Source organism: Malaclemys terrapin, chromosome 6 (assembly GCF_027887155.1).
Source record: "Malaclemys terrapin pileata isolate rMalTer1 chromosome 6, rMalTer1.hap1, whole genome shotgun sequence".
Taxonomy (NCBI): domain Eukaryota; kingdom Metazoa; phylum Chordata; order Testudines; family Emydidae; genus Malaclemys; species Malaclemys terrapin.
Window position 1 is genome coordinate 6,434,547 of NC_071510.1, and position 25,875 is coordinate 6,460,421.

The 25,875-nt window shown below is 46.5% G+C and overlaps 1 protein-coding gene across 1 annotated transcript; it reads right to left on the reverse strand.

Annotated features, from left to right (window-relative positions):
- Nucleotides 1-16,767: 16,767 nt before the first annotated feature.
- LOC128838944 (transcription factor JunD-like) lies at nt 16,768-23,258 on the reverse strand. The gene has a single exon (XM_054031497.1). The coding sequence runs from the start codon at nt 21,950-21,952 to the stop codon at nt 20,831-20,833; it is 1,122 nt and encodes a 373-aa protein (XP_053887472.1). The 5' UTR covers nt 21,953-23,258; the 3' UTR covers nt 16,768-20,830.
- Between the last annotated feature and the right edge of the window lie 2,617 nt (nt 23,259-25,875).

The window sequence follows — 25,875 nt, forward strand, 5'->3', positions numbered from 1 at the left end:
TTTAGTACTTTGAATATTGTGCTTATCCCATTCTCACCCTGAGGTGGAAATAAAACTACAGACCTCGCCGTCTATATATTTGGTTCATGTTCTTACCTCTAGCAGTCTTTGCAAAGATGGGGGAGTGAGGGGCGGGAAGGGGCAGGCGATGGCTGAGCCATTAGCCCTGGCTCGGTTCTGAGGTACTTCTGTCTGTCAGAGTTTTGAGATTTTTTTTCTAATAAGTGCAGCCTTGTCTGAAAAGTTCCAACAACTAAACCGCAGGAAATACAGCACTAAGCTGTTTCTGCTGAAGATGGATACACAGGAACCTGCTTATAGTGAGTCTCTGTGTAGCTACATCACTGAATGGAAACCTTAAATTGCTTCAGTCCAACTTCCCGGGGCTTCATGCTGCTGGTAGCCAATGAAAACTAATTTTTTCCCTTTTAGCTGGAGAAGGGTCCCCGTTCTCTGTGTGAATTTTCAGAGAATGCCACTTGCCTGCGGAGAAGACCAGAGTCACCAAAAAGCTACGCTCCAGCTACATTGACGTGGCTTTCAGTGAAAAGACTTCACTAGGAACGGGGTTTGCTGCACAATCCCCCGTTTGGGGGAAACCAGCACTGGGGCTGAAAAGAACTCTGGGCCGGGCATCAGCACACAGCGGTAAACATTAGGCAAAAGCCCCTGGGCAGGAGTTTGACATCAGCCTCCATGAAGGCGCAGCTCCAGCTATATCAACAAGGGCTGTGTTTGTGAAGGCGGGCCCTGCATCTCGCAGGGTTGCTGGCAAGGCATGTGGGTGGAGTGCTGCAAGTGGGGGATTAAGCTACATGGTTTAATAAAGCCAGCATGTGTTTAAGTGAAGTGTGTTACTACAACATGTCAATCGTCTCTCTTTCTAGCTCATCTCCTTTGGGGCAGTGCAGCGACGAAGGGCTTGGCTACACTTGCAGATGTAGAGCGCTGGGAGTGAAACCAGCCTTCGGAGACCGCAGCAGGGAAAGCGCTGCCGTGTGTTCACACTGTCAACTGCAAGCGCAGGGGCGTGGCCACATCAGCAGCTCTTGCAACGCCACAGAGAGCAGTGCATTGTGGTAGCTATCCCAGTGTGCAAGTGGCTGCAGCGTGCTTTTCAAATGGGAGTGTGACAGGGAGTGTGTTGTGTCTATGTGGGGGGAGAGACAGCGTGTTTTGGGGGGCAGACAGTGTCAACATGCTGTCTTGTAAGTTCAGACAGCTGCAGACCCCCCCCCGCCCGCCTCTCTCTCTCATACACAGCATTCCACAATAATGGTTGCTTTGTCCCGAAGCAGATAAGCAGCCAGCTGTCCGAAACAGAGCTTTGACGGGATATCCGCCTGCCTGCAGCCGAGTTCAAAACAATGACCAGAATGGCCACTTGACTTCAGGGGATTATGGGACGTTTCCGGAGGCCAATCAAAGCGCAGTAATGCAACACCTCGTCCACACTGACACCCGGGCATTTCAGCCGGGGCGCAGCAAGCGTTATGCTTCTCGTGGAGGTGGATTACCAGGAGTACTCCAGCTGTGGAGTCCGGGCGCTCTACGTGCCTTGCCAGTGTGGACACCTCAGGAGTTAGGGTGCCCAGGGCTGATTTAATGCGCTCTAACTTGCAAGTGTAGCCACGCCCTAAGACAATCAGAAGGGGTTTCAGCTGTAGAGGGGTATTTATGACAGTGCATTTTCAAAGTAGAGGATAAAGAGCTGTGCAGGGTTTCAGCCAAAGAAACCTGCATATTTACCCCTTCAGAGCTGCTTAGGGCAGACCCTCATTGGGCTGCATCCTGTAACGAAAACACAAAGGTCAGCAACACATGTCCAGGCAAATTCCTCCCTTGCCCTTATTAGTGAGCTACCACCCCATTCCAAGATTCTTGCAGTACCCAAACCTCATACACGTGTCATAAACCAGTACAGACCTAGTTCGAATCCACCCCAGCGATTTCCTCCTTGAGGTCATACCAGTAGGGTACACATGGGGAGCTTTCGTGCACACCGTGTGCTCTTCTGCCACCCCAAAACCTTTGGGTTTGACAGTGGGAGCAGGTCCCGCCACTTACCTTCTCGTTTCTGGAAATGAAAGTGAGTCACATTTGCCTTGTTTACACACTGAATCCTTTCAGCGCTTTTAAGCGTTCGGGAGAAGCTTGGCGTGAGTCACTTGGAGAAGGGACACAAACAAGACATAAGAACCGTTTAAGAAGCAGGTTTATTGTCCATCAGCATCTGCAGAGTTAGATCCCTCTCCTGTAGCGCTACTTGCTGGAGTTGACCTTGCCCTGTTCCCAGCAGGCGCTCTGACAAACCTGAGTTCTCCTCTGCAGTACAGCCATAATATTGGGTGTGTTTGGCAAGGCAAAGATTTCAAAGTAATGGCTGCCACATACTAGGAACAACCCGCACCAAAACCTGACGGCTTGAGAGGATTCCAGGTCTCATGAGAGCAGCCCAGCCAGGCAGTGGCTGGACTTAGAGTCTCCATCTTGTTCCCTGGACTAATGCAATGAAGATAAATGAAGACCTCTCATTTATCGTTTAAAAAAAAGAGTTTACTCAAGGACCACAACCACCAAAATGTCTTAATATGGTTATTGTCTGGCACTGCCACAGGGCAGAGTGAAGGTAGTTTAAGTGCCCGAACTGTGAATTTCCGTATCTTACAGCTGCTTTGCATGACTGGAGTAGTGCTAGCTAGCAGAGACTTACTGGTGAACCTGACCAATCTGTAATTGACTTACTGGTTCAGGTATCTAGGGTTCATGGTAATTTTTAAATTACAATTTAAGAAAAGGGGGATAGGCTATGAGGCTGGAAAGCCCCCCATGATTTGGGAGCCTGGACTCAGCAAAGGGGAGAGCAGAGGGATATGGACAATGGGAGCTAGAGCTGGAGGGTAAAGAAGGGGACCCCCATGCCCGGTAAGGAAGACACACCAGTTGGGGAGGGAACCAGTTGCAGTGGGAGGGAGCAGATGGGGGAGCCATGTTAGGGTCAGGAGAATGGTGAGTTGCAGATCGCAGCAGGAGGAAATGAAAGAAAGAAAAAACAGAAAAAAAAGGGGTGGGGAGAGAAGGGTGGATAAACAACCCAAGGGAGACGGCAAGTTAATATTTAAAATTGTGGTACAGTGAAATACACATGGTTGGGTTTGTGTCTCTTTATCATGTGTGGCTTAAGTGTAGGGCAAGGTGCTACTAGAGGCCTGTGGGTGAGGGGGAGAGGGGGGGAGGCAGAACTGGTGTGTGGAACTAGCTCCTTCCCCCCTCCCCAGCTTTTGGGGTACAATTATACGACTGCTCTCAGCCATCCTCACCCAGCCCAATGGGGTTGCACCAGCCAGTGCTTTGTAGGTTGCAAGTAGCAGGGTTTCATTCTACTGTCAGTTGTATTTGTAACCCTGCTATTTGCTTACGTTTGCGTAAGAAACAGTTATGCAGGATGTAAAGTCTTCTACAAATTAGCATTTAGCATACTTTGGATACCTAAGTGACTAACCGAGAGCAGCTTTTTTCTAAAGATCGAACTCGGCAAGGTATGGCTGTCCAGTGCCATGCTTAGCTGTAAGAGATTTTTCACTCTTTGTAGCCCTTGTAATCATGGTGTTCTGTGGTGATTAGAACTGCCAGAGCAGATCAAACCAGTGGTCCGTGTAGCCCAATATGCGGTCTCTGCCAGCAGCCAGCTGTGGGGTAATCTACTCTCCACGATGGTTTCATCCTGCTCTCTGATCATTAGAATGGTTGAGCCCTGAAGCTTTTATATCCCTTCCAGAACTGTTGTTAACTGTTATAACGGGATAGTCCCGTTTTCTGTACATGTTCAGTCCCTCTGATTTTTGACAAGGGGGTGGCATGCAGGGTAAGTCTCAAGCACTGAAATGTGATCCTTGCAAACTGGAGTCTGGTACTAATCAGGACTGGCCAGATTTGATACAGGTAATCCCCACACTTCGTGCTGACACTTCCCTGAATTTAGAGTGGCAATCCATTAACAGAAAAAAGTCTCATCTTTGCCATGGTCCCTCTGGGACTGAATTTTAAGATTTGCTAACTTTGAGGGGAAAAAATAGGAATTTCAGCAGTTTGTCTCAGGTGGCTCTGATCTCTTGATGAGACTTATGTGTACTTCCCCACCTGGTGTGTGTGTGGCATGGAGAACACCATTACAGCTTCAGCATTGTATACTGGACACCACCTTGTGGTACAGAGAAGCTTTTTTTTTTTTTTTTTAAATAAACATTGACCTGGCTTGCAGTTTAGTTTCAAGGTATCCGTTCTCTCCCACATCGATACCATTGGGAAGGTAACTGACCCAAGCCAGAACACAGGTACGTTCTCCTCAGAACAGGCTTTATACACATCCTCACGTTGAGAACGAATCTGTTCAGTTTATCTCCTGCTAACTGACCTATTGCCAGACCCGGAGCACCATTCCACAATGGCCATCTCCTCCCCAGCTAACCTGCGAGAAGGCTGTCGCCCAACACTCCCTGAGCAGAAGATAGATCAGTTCACATAGTGGGAATAGTATCAAGCTGCTGTGGGGGGGGGGCTGGAGAATTCCTTTCACCATCCTCTCTTCCCCACCCACAGTGAAAGCAATAGGTCTATGAAATGTACCTAAGCAAGCTAAACACTAGCCTCATGTTGCAAGTTAGTGAAATGCTACTCTCAGACAAGAGCTGTCCACCCTGTTTTACAAATGGATGCTAGCACCCACTACTATTTCTCAAAGTAGTGGCCCAGAACTTGGGAATTAACCAGGAGCGCAGGTAAGGGAGATGGCTCAGCTTGGTAATATGTGATTGACTCACGGGGAGGGGAAGAAAGGCATTTTTAAAGAGGCTACAGCTGGGGAAATGTCTGTTCTTTAGGAAACAATCTCCAGTTCAGGGCGGGAATGAGAGGTGGACTACCCACCACGATGTGACCTGGTAGGGATTAGGCCAAGAAGAACATGTGGGCTGTCACCAGGAAGATATCTGATGCAGAACCTGTGTGACCACTGACATGAGCCTTGGGGGTTGGAAGAGATTCTGAAGGAGCAACAAGACCCATTTGACATCTGTTGGGACAGGTAGTCAACCCTCAAAAGTAAACATAAGGCTATTGTCTGTGGGAGTTGGCAGAGAGAATCTGACAGACCTAAAGAGGCATATGTAGATGATCAACCTTCATTTGCCCAGAAGATAATTACCTGTCTCAACTAAATGCCTTCGAATGACTTTTAATGGTAAGTGTACAGTACACCTATATGTATACTCACCCATTATAGGTGGAACTGGTAGCAACACCTATAGGTAAGGTTGCCCAACATTTTGAATTAGACGCTGCTTTCAGTTGCTTATAACTTTGCAAAACTTCCACCATCTGGGCAGAAATTTCCCATGGCAGGTGCCTCCTTCAGGCTGAATTTCTGGATAAAGTTGTAGCTAAAATGGTTGAGCTGCTTTTAGAAATGAGATTAGGGAAAGATTTTGCCCGTTAATTCTTATAACCGCTTAGTTGAGGAGCTCTTGGGCCCCCGTGCTTTAGAGCGGGAACATCTGGTGTTAGGATGTGCTTTTTGGCATCCATGTGAAAACTTGCCCAAAGTTGATTGAGTTATAAGCTTCCAAAAAAGCCCCTCAATCCGCCCATGTTCAATAGACTTGTTCTGAAGCTAAATTCTCTGGAGACTCCATTGATGCTGGGCGTGCTCCATCACTGGGCTGAGAAGGGCTTTCAATGCAATTATTGCTCCTGGCCCCCCAGGGGGTGCTATGGCGCTGGGCACCAAACCTGAAAGCAAGGAGGCTGTCTGCTGGTGTCCAGGCAGTGAGGAAGCAGCAGCCACACTGGAATGCAAAGCAGGGAAGGGTGCGTGTTTGGGAGAAGGAAGGGAAAGAGGGGGACTGCAGCTACCAGAGGGTGTGGGGCAGCAGAAGGGGAAGGGAACAGGAGCTGATGTCAAGGGGGGTACAAACAGGCTAGGGGCAGGGGACTAACCACTTCCCTCCAGAGCCTGGAATTGAAGCTGGGAGTATTGTCTCTACATTCCTCTGCTGCCAACTAATATACTTTGCCAGTGGGTTTTAAAGCTCTCCCCCCCCCCGTACCCCCTCCCCCCCTGTGGCAGGTTCAAAGAGAAGATAACTGTGTAATTGACAGCAATCTTAAGTGGTAAACATGCATGCTGACAAAGCCCTGGCTGGGATGATTTTGTTGGGATTGGCCCTGCTTTGAGCAGGGGGTTGGACTGGATGACCTCCTGAGGTCCCTTCCAACCCTGATATGCTACGATTCTCTCTAAAGTCTGAACCCTGCTCACCACCCACCTTAGAGGATCAACATAGTTCTCTATGATGGAATGTTTGTTCCTTCATTTTGTTTTACACCACCTCTTCCAAATGAACTGAAGGTTGCAAAGTCAAGCACTCAATTTAGGAAATCCCACAGTAAAGCTTGCCCAATGGCAATGCAGAGGGTCCTGCGGGGGGGAAAATGTTTGATCATGTAATTAAAGACTATCATATAATACAGATGCACAAGAGGGCTGAATTAAGGCTACACTAAACCTTAATTGTGGCATTTTCTACCTTTGGAGTGCTCGACTTTGCAACTTTGACGGTGAATAGTTCTTAAAGTTCATATATACACATGAGAAATCAGTGTGTGGAGAGTATTTACACTTTCTCTGACAGACCTATTGAAGATCCATGTTCAGTTACATGCATGTGTGAATGTTTGTTGGGAATCCTCCAGGGACCTGAGAGCCTAAAGACCCAATACTTGAAGCATCTATATTTGCCTTCAAGGCATGTCATTGGCTTTCTTAACGGCTTGGAGATTTTATTATTCTCCTACCATCTTAATTCCACGGGGAGCCTGGCAGTAGGGTGGGGTTGGTTACGAAAAAAGTTCTCCAAGTGGGACTTACGTCTGTCTTCATTGAACAGCTTTCTTCTAGAGAGCATGCACTGGGTTCTCTCCGAGTGCTTACAACTAGTACGCAAACAACGGAAGCAATGGCTGAGTGACGCCGGTCAGTTGTGCCATACTACTATAGCCGGTCACTACTGGGCAGAGCTGGCTGGGAATTTTTCAAAACTGTTTTATCAGAAAATGCAGATTAGCTGAAACGAAACAAGCTTTTCATAGGACGTTTTCTAGTCCAAGGTGAATTTCTGGTCAAAACCAGAGAGAAAAATCCCCCTGAATTAGTCAAGCCTGATGGATAGAGCCCGTTCTGGGAATGGGAAACTTCCGCTTCAAGGCCCTCTTTCAAATAAGGCAGAGCAGGGACTCGAACAACGATTCCCACGTCCCAGGCGAGAGCTCTAACCCCCGGGTTATTAGCAAGCCCAAGGTGAGTTGGTTTGTATCTTTCACCTCAATGCACAATGGGAATTTTTCTGGGATTTTTGGAGGGTGGGAAAACAGTTGTGCCCAGCTTGGCAAATGTACTATGCAGTGGGACACTTCTAAACTATTACATACCACCCAGTATTAAAATGTAGTTAATGGTCAGAGTGACTATGGAGGAAAAAAAACATGCTTTATTCAACAGATCTGCTCCATGGTCATCTTCAGGTCAGACTAGTCTGTGACAAAACACGTTTTTACTAGTTAGCTCTGAGACAATACGAACCTAAATAGTGAGCTAGATTCCAGTCAGCTATTGTCAGCCCTAGTCTGAGACTGATTCACAATACTTGTTCAGATTTCAAGCTAGCGGTAAGAGACAGAACAATCAAGTTAAATAAGGGCTGGAGCTTTTTCAGAAGACTTGCATTTTGAGTTGTGAACTGAGTGGTCAGTGGGAAGTTATTCAGAGAGATGGAATTCCACAACGTTTTTACAAGTGACTTTTCCCCATCATCACTAACTTGGAATGCTAAGAGACGAAGAACAAAGGAAGTGGCTAGCACTGGAAGAAGGAACAACTAGCAAGTCCCAAGCAGGAGTACAACCTATTTAATCCAAGAGATCAAGCTAGGCTTTCGTGTTAGGAATACAGACTATCTAGGCAATGTCCAATGTGTTTAGCTAACCAATTTAACTTGCTTAAGTTTCTGAATTTTCAAAGTAACATAACACAAAGATGAATATAAAGAAATTTTATTTTTTCAGATATTTATATCAAAGCAATAATACTCATGGCCAAGTCCAGTAGAGACCGTATCTCCCTCATAAACTCTTCTTTTAGTTTAAAATGCATGTACAAAATTGCACATTACAAAAATCAAACACGTAATCTCTTTGCATGTAAACAATTCCAGCACAGGGATGAATGTTATACATTCCAAAATGTCGAACCCTCCATGGAAAAAAACCCAAACAAACTGCAATCTCCAGAGAGGTGCTAGTATTGCAAATTGATCAGTGGATTTCTAAATTATATACGACACACAGGGACACAAACCAGAGCACAAGGCAAGTCGCCTTTCTCTCTTAAGCATGTAAAACAAAGACTTAGAATCCAATCTTGCTCCTGTTGAGTCCCTAACAAGGCTCCCAGTGCCATCAGTGGCCGCAGGAGTGAGATCACTATTCCAAGATAGCGGATTGCAGTATGTTTTAACCTCCAGGTTTTGTTAAATTGGCTACCATTAATTGGTAGGAACCAGGAGTATACTTGTAAACATGGATTTTCCACTCAAGTCAATTAAAAAAGATACAGTATCTCCTACACATCACTAAATTAAGATCAACTGTTTTACATTTAATCAAGTGCAAGTTATCAACCAATATTTTCCACTTTGACTAATAATTTTGATTCTAATATTACAATCTGCAATAGCAATGTAAAAATAATCCAATAGACATAATCCACAGCTGCATTTTTATTAAGCCCTGTAGTCTCCGGTTTAAGTATAGAATGTTACCATGTTTGAAAGCCAATCTTTCGAAAATTATCTTGGAAAGGCTGTTCTGACAAAAATAGAGAATTTGGAGTCAGGATGCAACAGAATTAATCCGTTAGCTCTGTGTGAGTATGATGCACTAGCCAGAACAGAAATTTACACACATGCACACAGAATTCCAAAACTCACTAGAAACAGAAACCCTGAAGTAATACTGAACCCAAGCAAATTCGTTTTTACAATGTGAGCGGGCTGTTTGTAGGAATAAATCCCAAATTTCTCATTCAATCAACTCCAAAAAGTACCTGCTCAAATTTCAAAATCCCTCCTGCCGGGGAGGTTCACTCTTCTCAACCTGTTAAGTTAATGAGGCAAGTAGGGAGGGACAAAAACACAATTTAGAATAATTGGGAAAAAATCGATCACCATTATTGCAGCAGCAAAGTGGAATCTGGGATGAGTTGCTTAGGTTTACTAGCTACTTTTCTTTACGTTCGGTCTTGAATGCCTGGTCATTCTAGTTACCTGTCTGAAACCCCTGGAGGAATATAATGGGGGATTCTAGTTTCTAAATGACTGATTTTTGTACACAGTTCTGCTTTTGAGCAACATTGCGGTGGTGGGGCTGCTGGTGGCTATATGGGCGGGGGGGCGGGAGAATGACAGTAGTTACCTCTCCCTTCTGAGAGAGCCCATGTGATCTCCTTTGCTTGCAGGTAAAGCGATACTGCTCCTTGGAATGGAGAATCGGGCCCATAGAACTCAAGTGGTGGCTAACAGAGTTGAAAAGTTGGAGGGTAAGAATAGATTTTGTTCCATTCTATAAAGAAAGGTAATAAACTTAATGAGAACTACGAATGACGACAACTATAGGTGAGAACTTTCAGGGCTCTATCCAGCCTCCCATCACGTCTGTAGCAGCTAGGCCAGTCTACTAGGCTTAGGCAGCCCCCCACACACAACCCAAAGTACTTCCCCTCCCCCTGAAGAAACTGGCATTACACACCAGTGTTGTTGGTATGTGCCTGCCCAAACCGGTTCCCTTCTGTAGAGAGTCACACAGACTCCACCCAGCTCAGCCGCCGTAGGCACGACTCTTGGGAGGACAGCAGGACACCACATTCTAACACAGGAAGCTTTGTCAGCCCAGGAAGAAATTTCAGCGAGAGCACAACCACCAACCTTGGATGGACACCTCTAAAAACAGAGCTTGTCCAGGAGAAGCAGCCGGTTCCTTCCTCCCCCAGCTCCCCATCACAGCCCAAAAAACCTGCAGAGCTGGGAGAGTTCCCACTCCAACGAGCTTTCTCGCTCCCCTGATGAACCCGTGTGGGGAGTTACTGCAAGCTCCCAGTGCCGTAATTCAGAAAACTGGAGCAGTGGAAATGCTCAGACCCAACAGAGAGAGATGCTCAATCACATAAGCTCTGCATCCCCACACAGCCCTACACCAGCATGGTATGGATTTCTCCCCTCCCTTTTTGGCCTCAAAGCTGGTGGGCCTGTTTCTCAATTGAGTCAACTGTGCATTCAGAATACAGAGTGTGATGGGAGGCAGAATTTCAGCTGAATAGTCCCTTAAATTTCATCTCTCATGTCACACTATGCAAACTAGCTCACTTTTAAACATGAAAGCCAATAACTGCACTAACCCTATACTGCACCTTTAACTTAGTTTTTTTTTTTTTAATTCTTCCCCGCACCAACGTAGTTCAAAAATGAGAGTGGTAAAGCTAGTCCAGTGTAAATACAGTACTTAGTACATTGAAACTGGTTGTTCGTATGCCAGAACTACCCTAAACGTGTCTTCATAATACACAGTATTTGCAATTAAGTAGCACTGTTCCCCAGAGCTGATTTTTCAACGGGCGGTATTAATAAGCCAAATACCTCTAATCTTTTAAATACAAGGGAACACCCAAGGGACCAGCAAAAACTTGTTTCCTTCTAGAGCCAATCTTCAACTAGGGCAGGGGTTCTCAACCTTTTTCTTTCTGAGGCCCCCCCAGCATGCTATAAAAACTCCACGGCTCACCTGTGCCACAACTAGTTTTCTGCATAAAAAAGCCAGCGCCAGCATTGGGGGCTAGCAAGCAGGGAACTTGCCTGGGGCCCCGTGCCACGGGGCCCCCCATGAAGCTACATTGCTAAGGCTTCAGCAAGTCTAATCCTGGCCCTGCTTGGAGACCCCCCTGAAACCTGCTCGAGGCCCCCTAGTGGGCCCCAGACCCCTGGTTAAGAACCACTGAACTAGAGATTTGCCTTTTTTTTTTTTGTTAAGTTAGGAAAGTAGCTGCCTTTTGGAGTTTGTCCTTACTGCAGATTTCGCTTAACTACAGATCAAAGCTCTGCATCATCTGGGTCACATTCAAAACTCAGGAACCTTACTTGAGCACATGTGCATGATGGTTACCATGGCTACAGATAAAAAGATTGTGAAGTTACCAGTCACAAGGCTGGGAGGGGCAGAATTTCCAGACTACAAGTTTGGGAAACATTTAAATGAGTAACACAATCTAGTCTTGACTTAATATTTGTAGAAAGTTTGTATTCAGTATAGAAAACTTTTACTAAATGTATCTGTGGAAAGACTACAAAACTGGTCAAAAAGATTTCAAGGCTATTGTTTTAGACTTTCTTCCCCAAAGTGATTTAAAAAATTGGTTGCATTATATTTTCCCAACCTGCAAGGACAAATGGCACCATATTGCTTACCACAGGCATATAGGCTTCTGTTGCTATCTCAGAAACTGGGCCAGGTCAAGTTTTGGGAGCCCAGAAGTACCCTTGAGTGCTGTAGTAGTAATGATGATTCAGGAACTAGCACAAAATGATCCAAGTTAGTAACAATCTAATGCCCCAGGAGTATTTGAGAGCACTGTACAGCTGCAATCTTGCAGAGTGTATGTAAGACAGAGGTCCTGTCTGCTTGTGGTCATGAGATTTCATGACATTGGCTCTAGAACAGTGGGTAGGTAATGACTCTGGTCGTGTTAAACAACCCTACCGGAGTCATTACCTACCCACCATTTTGAAGAGTCTTCCTCTTGTGATGGATATTAAATAGGAAAAGTGGCACAGTGAGAATCTGGAACCTCATTTCTGAGTCTCCTCTGTTTGTTCTTTTTGCACAGATTGCCCTATGTGATCAGCCTGATTCTGAACTCCTGTGAATTAAGTAAGCTATCCCAAGTAAGTGCCAGTAAGTATTTACTACATGCCACACCATTGTATGTTCTATATAGTCTCTGCTACTGAAAAATGGAAGGTTTTTTTAAACCAGAACTTTTATATCCTTTTACCTGTGAAGCCAGGCTCCTTAGACCAACTCTACAGGGCTTAGAAACAGCCATGAAATCTACCTTGTACCTAAAAATCCCAAGCTTACGCTTCAATATCTCTGGCTTTCACAGGTCAGACAGGAGTGCTGTGTTCCCCATTAGGGAATCTCCTCTTTCCACAGGTAAGCTTCTATTTCTAGCTCTATAGCGCTGCAAGATAAATGGACTTTACAGTTATACCATTTTGATGTATACAAAAATTATCCCTGGTTCCAGACTGGATATTGCCCTTGCTGGGCCTCAAGGCTAAAGGTGATTGGGGGGGGGGGGGGAGGGAAGGAATTCCACATAGTTCTGCAAAGTCTCACCTGCTGGTTGCTGACTATCTGAAAAATTGGGCCACTCCATTTTGGTCCCGACATGAGCTCGATTGAAAAAAATCTGGCTTTTAGCATCTTCCAGCTTTCTTCATTTGAGAGCCAGAACACTTACCAGTGCCTACCTCACAGTTGCACTGAGAAGCTTTTATATATAAATAAAATCTTCATTAACTTAAATACGCTCAAATTGGGGAAGGATGAGCAAGATAATCAAGAACTAATCTAAAGACACAAAATCTTAAAATACTACAGTTAGTGTTTGCTCAGCTTTAGAGATCTGACAAACAGCCATTCAGCCAGTGCAAACACTTGGCAATCCACTTCGCACAGGTAGGCGGTCTGTGTAAACCTCTCAATCTTTTACAGACTGTTTTTTATCAGAGCCACACAGTGAACCGCGCCAAAGTATATCTATAGCAACCACTAGGATTTCTCCAGAAGTGGATGTACTAATTAGGTTATTTCATTAGCTACTTCTTTAGCGGTATAACATGCAGTATTCGTAACTGACAGAAATAGCTGTTCAACTGAATTCACAACTATGCACGCTGGGAATATGGATTTTTTTTCATTGTATTTAAAAAAGCAAACACTGGGAGGCAATAATTTTAATGCTAATTCAGAGCAGCTATTATGTACGGTGACCTTCCATTCAGTTTGCAGCCATGACCTGTAATGCTTAAAATGTATCAGTGATAAACGGTATTATAAAATAACCATGTTCTCTGCATCATCAGTTCTGAACTGCCTCTTGGCAGAAATGCTGTTTGGCAGAACTTCTAAAAGTGACCTTGCAATCACAACAAGATTTAGCATAATTATGCAGGGCTTCCACCCTACTATTTGATTGCTGGCATATGGAATGTACAGTTCTGTTACATACTTCGCTGTCATGTTCATTACAGATGAAGAAACTGCAGTTCCTTTAATTTTGTATCCCTGGATGGCTAGATTAGATAAAGGGAAGTATTTAGTTCTTGCTTTGAATTCATAGATATTTGCATGCTTTAATCAGATTTGTTCAGCAAAGCTTTGATTTGTTGGCTACTCTGGCATTGATAGAGGATATCTGAGCTGAAGGGATAATACTGAAACGCACATATCGGGCACAAGAAGCGGCCTGACTTTAGAATTAGTTACGGGTGGAACCACAAAGAGACAAAATTCAGTATTTCTGCATTCGTAGTATTTATGCTTTTGTCAACAACTTAGCGCAGTGGTTCTCAACCTTTCCCGACTACTGTACCCCTTTCAAGAGTCTGATTTGCCTTGTCCCCCCCCCCAAGTTTCACCTCACTTAACTACTTGGTTACAAAATCAGACCTAAAACTACAAAAGTGTCACAGCCACACTGCGACTGAAAAATTGCTGACTTTCTCATTTTTATCGTATAATAAAGTTGACTGGAATATACATATTGTATTTACATTACAGTGTGATACTTGAACCAGTGTTTCACTTGCAAGCCTTATCTGAAGTCCAAGCCTCGCTGCCTGGGGGTTAAGCATGTATCTTAGCTTCACAGGGCCCCCTGGGGCGTGGGCAATGCAGGCCCTGCACTTGCGACCATTCTAACCCCCAGGTTGAGAGACTGATCTAGGTGAGTTAGGTACATCCTGGAAGACCTCTGTGTACACCGGTTGAGAATCATTGACTTAAGCATACATACATTTTCAAAGGACATAGCTAGTACCAAAACATAGATGCCAGCTTGGGTTGCTTCCAGTGTACCAATTCTCATTAGCAATATCCCACTGGAAAGCCATTGGGGATGTGGATTTTGATTCCTTGACATGCACACCCTGTTTGTATGAGTTGTTTCAACATATAAGTGGAGTTCCATCTTAGGCCTCTTTTCTGTCTGCAACGAACTTCAGAAGCAATTTAGAAAGAGCGTCTAGCCAGTAGCCATAAAGTCAAACAGGGACCAGTGGCTAAACAAGGTCAATCCAAAGTGGTTTTGGAAGACAGTCCAAACTGTAAAATTTCAGTTAAAGCTATTTGGATGTTTGTCCCATTAGTACACACTACACAGGATCTTTTTCATGCTCTTTTTTCCTCCTGTTTTCTGAAAACTGTATTACCAGCACTTGCCATCGTAGATCCCACAGTGCAAAAGTAAATTATGTTCCTGCTCTGAGCCAACATCTCTCTCTTCTTTATGTCTGATAAGTCTAACAGCATGAACAGGTTGCAAGTCACTTCACAAAAGGGATGCATAGCATGATAGAAAACATTTGAGTGGCACAAGATTGCTTAGCAGTTTAACACACTTTGCCCTCCACAATAGAATATGGTTTCCATATTAAATGCAACATTTCTCACCCAGAGCATTGAGACTCTCCATAAACTCTGATTTTGTTGACAACCTTCTTCGAAGAGGTAATTGGAACAAAGTTTGCTGAAATACTCTAGTTTCGAGAAGATTTAATTCAACTCGAGAAGTTTCTTCAGTGAATCACAGGAGTAGTTGTCATGTAATTAGTACCACAGAATTAGGACTTATTGTACCCAAGGTTGCATTGTAGCAAGAGATTGGGGCTTTGCAATCAGAATTTGCAGGTTTATCTTCACACACTGAAAGCTGCCCGGTCAAGACTTCACTTTCCCTTGCTCATCTTCCTACATGTTTTCATAAGGGAGGCTGCCTGCCAGATTCTGTATATCTGAATAGCCTATAAAGTCACTGTGCTCAACGCTGACGACAAACAGAATCTGATCACCAAGAAGGAGAGTAAAAGCCAGGTGATTTTGTTCCTGGTCACATCACTATTTAACCAAATAAAAATACTGGGGAAAACGGCAATGTTAGCACACAAATCGAGTATTTGTCAAATGTGTACTTCACATCAATGAAAAAGGGATAAGAGGAAGGAAATCAGAAAACCCTGTGAAGGAAACAGTGAAATTGCTAGAAACAGTAGTTGGAGGGGTAAACAGAGATTATGAAAAAAGTATTACAAACAATAATTATGTAATACTTTTTTCATCATCTTTGTTTACCCCTCCAACTACTGTCTCTAGCAATTTCACTGTAATTATTTTATGTAATTGTATGTAATTATTTTTTGGTACTTCTCCCTCCCCCTCCCCAGGAAGTTTCAGGAACTCTGAAAATAACCTTCAAGAAAAAGTTAATTTGTCACTTAACTTTAAGAATATGAAGTAAAAACCAAGAAACAGTTGGCTTATTAGGCAGGCATCCATACAATACATTCAGGCAGGAATCAATATATAAAATTTAGTTACGTCATGGCAATCCAACTACCATCTGCAGTGTGACTAATGATTAGGACATAAAGGAGATGTAATGTATATTTGAATATCAATGGCCAGAATAATCTTATAGGATAAATGAATAAATAAATAAATACCATTAGTTAAAAATCCCATACCACAGATTAGAAATTGGTTGCCAAATAAGCGAAGTAGCCGTTCATAGCAAGATTGCTATGTTGACAATCACATCATGTAGGATAATTCAGGGTTTAATATTGGGACCTATTCAAACAGCATTTTACGATGAGACAGGATCATTTAATCCAAGATATAAAAGTGATATTTAGAGACTACTCCATCCAAACACTCAAATGCAGCCGCCACAGAGGTGAAATGAGAGCTGCTGTAGCATTGCTCTTCTCTAGTCAATGTTGGTATATGACAGGATAGTCTGTATCATTGAAAATGGAGTAGGAATTTTAGGTATGCAGAATGTAATTGCTCAAGCTGTAATTCGACACCTGTGCCTTGATAAGACACCCCATACTCTGGGGAAAGTGCCATGAGATCTTTACTGACATAGGCCATAGCTACACAACAGGGACTACAGTGAGGCATAGCTACGGCCCTGAAGCTATGCTGGCATAACCCATAGCGTAGATGAAGCCTACAGCACTGAAAGGGGTTTTTCCTGATGCTCTAGGTCCGAACTCTACCTCCCTGAGTGACAGAAGCTAGGCTGACAGAAGGATTCTTCCATTAGCCTGGTTGCGTCTACACTAGAGGTTTGGTTGGCCTAACTAGGAGCACCATATCTATGCCACCTAAATTATAAGTTCCACTCAGGACATTGTCTTTATGCCTCTTCTGGCAGATAGGACCTCCAACAGAACAGCGCATCCCAGAAATGCACTGTGACATTAGTTCAGTACTGAACTAAGAGAGAAGAGTGCCATCTACTTATTTACCAACATCACAATTCAGTTAGTCTTGTCACTCTTTTCCTTTTTAACTAAAGAACAGGGGAAACAGAACTAGAACAAAACACATTTATTAGAATACCAATGGTGTTTGGATTCCACATCTGAGCTTGACGCAGTTTATATCCAGAAGCGGAGGGGAAAAACCCATTACAGGAATCCTGTAACAACCATGCTGATGGTTCAGGCCAGCTGATGAAATTGGGCGATGTCACTACACATTCTGAGCGAGGAGTGAATTAAACAGCTCTTCTAGGAATGGAACCACAAATCACTAGCAGCGGAACATGTTTTCCATACTCCAAGTCAGCGTGGGCAGTAGATCAGTTGCCCATAGCTCCCACCCCAGTGCCCGAGGAGACCACAAGTACTCCTCCCACCATCCATGGGATGTTGGGTTTAACACTAAATCAGAAGAATAAATGTCATCTACTGAACCACCACCACCTTCCTGTAGCACCTAGACACAAAGACATTCCAAACATAAGTACCAATTAAATACTATGGACCAATGCTTTTTAGCACAGAGTAATATTTTTATATTCTAGATCTAAAGGAAGGTTTCAATTCAACTGCAATCAACTTTGCTGATGAGAAACACAAAATAGTAACACACAGGTAGAGTGACCACGAGATATTGGACCTGTCTGGAAAACAGTGCAAGACTGACTGGTAGTGATGATAAATTGCAGATATGAGAATCTTTTGCTTGAACAGTCAGCATCAGGAATGAGTGTGAAGAGATCAGATATAAGTCTACGAGGATGGGTAAAATGTTCAAAGTCCTAGAGTCTCATTAAAAGTCAACTTTTAATGAGAGTTAGGCTTCTAAGTGCCTGTCACTTTTGAAAACAGGATGTAAGCATCCAAGTCACTTAAGTGGTTTTGAAAATTTTACCAGATATCAGGGTCTAAAATGGCCTAATGAGACCATACTTGGTGCATTTGTTGTGTACTTTATTGGTTCTGAAAATTCAGGAACAATGAAGAAAAACTAGGAGAAATACAAAAAGCAACAAAAATGATACAGGATCAGATGACATAAAAGACTGAGGGAAATAAACAGGGTATTATAATATTTTAAAAGATGGTCCGACAAGCAACAATGGACTGAAGTAAAGAAAGCTTAGGCTTAATATTACAAGCTAAAAAGAATGGTAGAACAGACTTAAGAAGGTAGTCATAAAAACAACATTGCAGACATTCAAGATGAGGTCGGATAAGACTTTGGTGAGAATAACGTGCCATGTAGCAATTGTGGAGGTATCACTGGAGAAACCAAGTGATGTTTTGTAGCCCTAATAGTGCTATGCTCCTCACCGGCCCCATATTATAATTCTGCCACCATTTTGGAAGCAAGGTTGTGGTGATTTCTCTTCATGGAGCTCATCCCCTTCTCTAGATATTGGTGAATTATCCCTATCGGAAATGATAGACAGTGCCTTTATTTAAAGCTATATCTTTAAATACTTCTGATGAGCAAAGAGCACCTACAAAATGGACTAGACTGCAGCAAGTGTCAGGTGTTTTTCAGCCTTTTCCTCGGGTACTACTAGAAAGTCTTCAACCACCTCCCCCACTTTCATTTGAAATTACAGGAGTTGACCACTGTGCTGTATCATCAAAATATTTAGTATATTTTCCATGAAGTAGGAACATTGCCAGTGCAGAGCACTCAATGCAAATTTGTTTATTAAGTAGGGTTACCTCCTTCCCTCATTATGTAAAGCTTGTGTTTAAGTGTGAAAAATTAATCGATTCTCTACTTCTGCACCATCAACTTTGCAAACACAGTTTTTCCATGTACTAAGCACTGGTTCATTTTTAAACACATTTGCCAGATATGGCCCATTATTACTGGTTGAATTCTATTAGTGTGGTGAAACTGACTGAATGCTTAGCAAAAGATCTTTACGTTGTATTTACTTCCTAAGAATTAAGCGGCATTGCATTTGTTCGCTAGTATTTCTAATACACAATTCTTAGGACAGAAGAAGGGAGTTTTAGACTATCGTTGAAATCATTCATTTTGGCTCTGACTATGCTATAACTTTACTCAGTTTTTAAATGATTAACGTGGTTTGCATCTCCACGACTCATTGAACTCATCTGTGCTAAGTGTGTCCCAGGCCTGACACGGGGAAGCCTCACACAATTTACATTTCCAGCTATGCTGTTTTAAATTAACCCGCTCACAAGTCTCTCTTTACAAGTAAAAAACATTGTATGCATATCAATTCCCCTTCATGCCTTTGAAAGCATAGCTGAAGTAGCTTTCAGAAGAGGACATGGATGATATAAAACAGTTACGGAATTGGTTTAATTGATCATGCTTATAAAACAAACTATATTAGTTAAAATATTTTAAAAGACTATGCTGGGCCCCATCCTGCAACTGGATCTGCTCATGCTGAACCCCACTGACTTCAGTGGTTTGGAGTATGGGCAGATCCAGGATCAGGGCCTAAGTGAAGACAGGGTTTCTTGTTGAGTGAACCTTAAGAGTTCGTGCTGAAAGTGAACATTTAATTGTACCGAGCCACAAGACTGAATAAAACTTGATTTGCAGAAGTGCTCAGAACATGCATATCAAAGGGTCGTAAAAAAGCAAATCGGCCCATAACATGGTCTTTGCTATTTATCCAGAGAATCCCCAAAAGCAAGGATTAAGTCTAAGCAGAGAAAACCGTTCCTTTTCTATCCCTTATTAGTAAATTCTAGGCAAAAATAAATAAATCACACCGGACTCTTCCGCCCAGAAACTCATCTCACATTCTGACTTTTGACTCTTCCCCTCCCTAGGCAACTAGAAAAATGTCTTTAGAATAAAATAGAACAAGAAAATATTATTTACATATTTCTTCTGAAAAAATAAATCTAGTTCTCCATTATGTTTCTATGATTTATTCAAACATAATACAATGGAGTTACCATAATAACTGTTAGAGCTAAAAAACAAATCTGAGCCCTTTTCTGGGTAGCATTGAATTGCTACTATACCCCATAAAGAGCAAGCAGAACTGGAATGTGCACAGTGAAAGAAAAGGCATAAATGACGCTCTTCTGCCAAATTAATTTCTTCCACTAGTATGCGTTTGCTATAAAAATAAGGTTTAGGTGACATCCAAAAAGTTTCAAGTTTCAATAAATAAATATATATACCAACGCTCCAAGTTTGCACTAGCACAAGAAATAATATGGAGCTTATGATCTATAAGAGTATTTTCTTACAGTTGAATCTGTAATTAAATATGGTTCATTCTAACCTGTTACCTGGCAGAATCTCTATCAGCTAAGGCTAGATTTTAAAACCAGACCCATTCAAGTGCTTTACTTGCATGTCTTAATTGCCAGCTGCAAATTAAAAGCTACTCTGCAGCAAAACAATTTAAAAAAAAAAAATTCCTTTCAATACCAAGAAATACCATTGCCACATTTTGTTTTATATACACACACACTTTTTTTTAAAAAATGTATAATTTTAGCTTCTTTTCAAGCTCTGAATAAACATATTGAACCATCACTACACACTATATTAAGGTGTATTAGGAATTATGCCTTTTGCAGAAAAATAAAGTTGACTTTCTGTAAACGGGGGTTATTTTAGTTCTGAACTCGTTACAGCTCTCTCACGTTCTTCACGGGAACTTTGGAAAACAACCCCCAAACCCCCTTCACTTTGAAGCGTAGGAATTTCTCCTGAAGTCAGCTTTAAAAGTTAAATACCCAATATAAAAAAAAATCTTTTGTACTCACTGCCACATAAATAGACCTGACAAGACATTGAATACCCAACTTCTGTACTGTGCTTCCTTCCCAGGCATCAATAAATAAAGACGGACCTTCAATTAAAATTCTCTATTGGACAATAATCTCTAACCTTTGACTCCCTATTTCCCCCCTGCTAGGCCCTGGGGCTGCCCTCACAATCAAATCCCCCGCCGACTCCGGACTGTTTGAAGCCGACTCTGGAAACGCGAAGTTCTTTCCTTCGCCGCCGCGGCAGCGCGCTGGGGCCGGTGGCCTCTGGCTCCCCCCCGGCAAAGCGCCCGGAGGTTCCGAGGCGCGGTTCCGGGCCCGTCCCCCGGGCAGTGTCTGTCCCGCTCCGGCCCGCGGCTTCAGCAGGCGCTGGTCTGCGGCTCGGCGGGGCCCTCGGGCGGCGGGGCGGGCGGGCCGGCGGCGCTGAGGTGGCAGCCGCTGGAGAGGTGGCTGCGGACGCGGCCCTGCAGCTGGGTGACCTGGGCCCGCAGCAGGCTGGCGGTGGCGGCCAGCTCCGCGTTCTGCCCCTTCAGCGCCTTCACCTTCTCCTCCAGCCGCGCGATCCGCTCCAGCTTCCGCCGCCGGCACTTGGAGGCCGCGATGCGGTTCCGCAGCCGCTTCCGCTCGGCCTTCAGCCGCTCCTGGCTCTCCGCGTCCAGCGGCGACAGCGACGGCGGCGTCGGGGCGCTGCTGCCGGCCTCGCCCGGCGGGGGCGCCTCGGGCACGGTCTGCGGCTCCTCCAGGGCCCTGGCGGCGCCGGGAGCGGGAGCGGGGGCGGGGAAGGGCAGGCCCGGCGGGGCGGCGGAGTAGGCGCCGCCCGCGGGGCTGAGCGGCCCGGCCGGGTGGAAGCTGCCGAGGGTGGTGTAGACGGCGGGCGGGTCGGCGGCGGGCCGGCAGGGCCCCGGGGAGAGCGGCGCCCCCAGCAGCTGGTTCTGCTTGTGCAGGTCGGCCAGGGCCTTGACGAAGCCGTCGGCGAATCCCTCCTGCTCCTGCGTCACCTGCTGGCGGTAGAGGAAGGGCCCGGCCGCGGGGGGCGGGGCGGCGGCGGGGCAGGGGCTGGCGGGGCCCAGGCCGGCGCTGCCTTGGATCAGCAGCTGCTCCAGGTCCGCCGCGGGCGGCAGCTTCAGCAGCGGCAGCTCCGCGGGGGACCCGGCCGCCAGCAGAGCCGCCTCCGGGCCGCCCCTGCCGCCGGCTCCTCCCCCCGCGGCGGGGATGAGCCTCAGCGCCGCGCCGCTCCGGGTGCCGCCGGGCGGCCGCAGGGTGTAGGACCCCGGCAGCGCCGAGGGGGAGGCGGCCGCCCCCGCCGCCATCTCTCGCTTCTTACCGGCCCCGAGCAGCAGCTTGTGCCCCGCCGCCTCCACCCCTGCCCCGGGGCCGAAGCCGGGCAGCGGCACGAAGTCGGGCAGCAGCTCCAGCCCCTCCTCGGGGTAGAACGGGGCCTCCATCTTCACCGCCGCCCGGCCGCTGCGGCCGCCGCTCATCCTGCCCGCCCGGCCGGCCAGGGGGGCCGCCCCGCCTCCGGCCGGAGCGGGAGCAAGGGGACCCCCCGCGGGGACTGCGGGGACTGGTCGCTCGCCCGGGAGGTCGGGGGGCCCCCGCCCGCCTCAGCCCGGCACCCAGGGGAAGGAGATCCAGAGCCGCATGCACGGCCGGGAGGTGGGCTGCCTGCGCCCGGGGCGCCCAGGCTCTGCTCCGCGCGGTGTCCGCGATGGGGCAGGCGGGGGCCGGGCTCACCCCTGGCAGGCGGGTCGGCTCCCACCGGGGGCAGCTGCAGCCTCCTCCGCCGCCCAGGGCTCCGCGCCTTCGGCTTGTGGCATTTACTGAAACTCCTACAGGGGAACTGATGTCAAACCCCCTCCCAGCAGCAGCGCCGCCTTCGCGCCCGCTCTCTCCGCCCCTCCGGCGGCCGCGGCTCTCTCCCGCCCGCCTGGGCATGGAGCGCACACAGCTCCGCGCTGGCAGCTGCCCACACAGCCGCCCACACGCGCTCCCTTGCTGCGGGCTGAACAGCGCTGCCAGCCGGGAAAGGGGCTTGGGCAGAGCGCTGCCGCTTGGTGAGAGCTGTGGGGAGGGAGGGGGTCATTTATTAACGATCGCTCTTCAGCGCCTTCCTTGCACACAGAAACACGGGCTTGTTCTGCTCTTCGCGTTATTCCACTGCCTGTAACGCACAGCTGCCCAACCTAGTCTTTAGCCTGACCTGTGTGCATCCCTCTAGACTAAAGTACTAGGGAGAGGCACAGGGAACAGACTGACCCAATAACGCAGTGGAGGGGATTGCATACAGTGCAGCGTTTCTGGGGGAGGACCACAAGGGATGAAATCATCACCCCGTAATCTGACTTTCTCTTTGCAGACTACTACGCAGAAAGTATGCGAAGGGAATGCGCAGGTTGCATAATTAAGCCCTGAACAATCAGGAAGTACCGAATTGAAAGTTCCACCTGCAACCCTAACTGTGCCTCATTACCCTGCCTTCTGACACGGTCTTTAATTACCTGGTTTATTGTGTCTCAGATAACACAGCAGAACAGCCTTACCGTTTTCTAATGACCTTGTAAAGGGCATCTTGGAAAGTGCAGTGAATGAGGCAGTGCTTGTCCACGGTGTACAGTAACATAGGCTAGGGCAGGGGTTCTCAAACTTTTTTTTTTTTCAATCGCTGAGGCTCTCGGCGGACCACTTAATGATCTTTCCAAATGTTGTTTGTACTGTTAGCTAAGTACTGTAAAGCACTTTGGATAAAAGCACGATATATATATATAATTAATGTTTTTTGTTCTACAAATAAAATCACACACTTCATATTTTAATATCAGTAGTCTCACCTTTCTAATGCGACGGATGTGCCGTCTCTCCCTGGCCGCGGCAGCCCCCGAACTGGGGCTGGGAAGGAGGGGGGGCACCTCTGAGTCTCCCCCCGCGACGGCCGCCCCTGAGCTTGGGCTGGGAAGGACGGGGGTCTCTCCCCAGCAGCCGCAGCCCTGGAGCTGGGGAAAGTTGCCTCTTTTCTCTGGCCACTGCAGCCCTGCACGTCCCAAATTCCCCCCACTCCCTCTTTTCACCCCACTGCCTCCTCCCACCTGCCCCCTATTCCCCCCCAAGGCCATCACGTCCCCTTGCATGTGCATCTCTCTCCAGGGTCCTGCACGGCTCCACTACTTAGGTGGGTGGCCCTTCAGTCTCTCATGTGCGGCCACCCAGGCGCGCACCTTAGCACGGTGGTTTTCAAACCGTGGGTCGCGACCCAGTACTGGGTCGCGGTGGCTCTGGTCAGCACCGCCGACTGGGCCGTTAAAAGTCCCATCGGCGGTGCTGCCCGGCTAAGGCAGCCTAGTCTAGTGCCTACCTGTTCTGATACTGCCCTGCGCCCCAGAAGAGGGCAGCAGCAGGTCTGGCTCCTAGGTCGGGGGGCCACGGGGCTCCATGCACTGCCCCCACCCCGAGCACTGGCTCCGCAATCCCATTGACTGGTTCCTGGCCAATGGGAGCTGGGGGGGGCAGTGCCTGTGGCTGAGTGCCATGCACCCCCAGCCCAAGCCTGCACCCCCAGTCCAGAACCCTGACCCCCTCCTGCACCCCTGCCCCAGCCCAGAGCCCCCTCCCACACCTCAAACCCCTCATTCCCAGTGCCCCCAGAGCCTGCACCCCCAGCCCAGACTCCCTCCCGCACTCCAATCCCCTGCCCCAGCCCAGAGCCCCCTCCCTGAACCCCTCATTCCTAGCCTCACCCCACAGCCCTCACCCCAACCCTCTGCCCCAGCCCTGAGCCCCTCCCAAGCCCCTCATCCCCAGCTCTGTTGGATTGTGAGCATCAACAACTTTCTTCAACTGGGCCCTAGAAAAAAAGTTTGAAAACCATTGTCTTAGAGGGAACTATCTGTGGACCACTTGAATGGAGCTCGTGGATCCACAGTTTGAAAACCTCTGGGCTAGGGCTTTGCAGAATAGCTTGCCTTAGTCAATGTGTATCTTGTATACAACTGACTCATGAATTCTTTATCTACTATACGCAGGGTACAACTGTGACGTTTCCCTCTGGTGTTGTCTGGACCAGTGATCTGCTAGGCCGCTCCAATCCTTGACTCTGGGAGCCAGACTTACCCTGCTCTGCTGTGAGAACCCCACTCCTGTGTATGTTCACACACAGCCTCTGGCATGTAAGCTGCTCCCAGCTACTTGCAAGCGAATGACACTAGCCAATATCGCCGGTCCCAGACACAACCCTAGGAACCTCTATTTTGCAGTGCCAGTTAATGCCCGTCGGACATTGCAAGCTTATATAAGTTTGTCAATTTAACAATGACATTGATATGTACCAGGCTTGTTATCCCAAGGGGAGCCTCTGACACACTTCAAACCAAACGTACTCCTTCAGGTAGAATAAACAAACAGATGTATTAACTATAAAGGTAGATTTTAAGTGATTGTAAGTCAAAGCACAACAAGTCAGATTTGGTCAAATGAAATAAAAGCAAAACACATTCTAAGCTGATCTTAACACTCTCAATGTCCTTACAAACTTAGTTGCTTCTCACCACAGGCTGGCTGGTTACTTTTCAGTCAGGCTCTCCTCTTTGATCAGCATTTCAGTCGCTTGGTGGTGGTGTCTGTAGATGTAGGTGAAGGAGAGAGAGCATGGCAGACGTCTCTCCCTTTTATCATGTTCTTTCTTCCCTCTTGGCTTTGCCCCCCTCCTCAGTGTCAGGTGAGCATTACCTCATTGCAGTCCCAAACTGTCCAAAGGAAGGGGGTGACTCCCTCGAGGGTCTAACAGATTATTTTGTTGGTGCCCAAGCCAGTGTTCATTGTTCCTGTGAGGCTGGGCTGGGTTTGTCCCATCCATGCCCTGATGAGGTGTAAACGGCCTCTCTGTTCTTGGAGAGTATTTGCATGGGCTTGCTTTAAGCCACGAGGACACATTTTCAGTCTCATAACTATATACATGAAATTATAACCTATAACATTACTGTGACAATTACTATAACAACCATGCTCAGTGCATCATGAGCCTTTTGAAGACACCCAACATGACAAACTTTGCATTGGATACCACACAGTCATTTTATAAAGATGAAGATGGGGTGTAGGGTGTTCCCCTTGAGGTACAGAGCATCACAACAACAAAATAGAAAATGCTAAATGTGTTCAAGGTTGTAGGGGGAAAATTATGTATTGTATTTTTGAGCTGTTAGAGAACTGTGTCATCGGTTAACAGGATGGGGGGGATTTACAATTTTTTAAAATCTCTATTTAAAATTCCTTGGGTCAGGGGTATTAATGTGGCCCTGACCAAGCTGATGATAGTTCCTTTTGAGCCACTCCGTGCTTGCCGTCTTGAGCTTGCTGAATGAATGAACCTCAGGTCTTAGTGACCGATCCATTAATATATCAATTCTCCCCC

What these genes read in the sequence shown, in the direction of transcription:
- LOC128838944 (XM_054031497.1), bottom strand. Translation starts at nt 21,952, where the DNA reads ATGAGCGGCGGCCGCAGCGGCCGGGCGGCGGTGAAGATGGAGGCCCCG.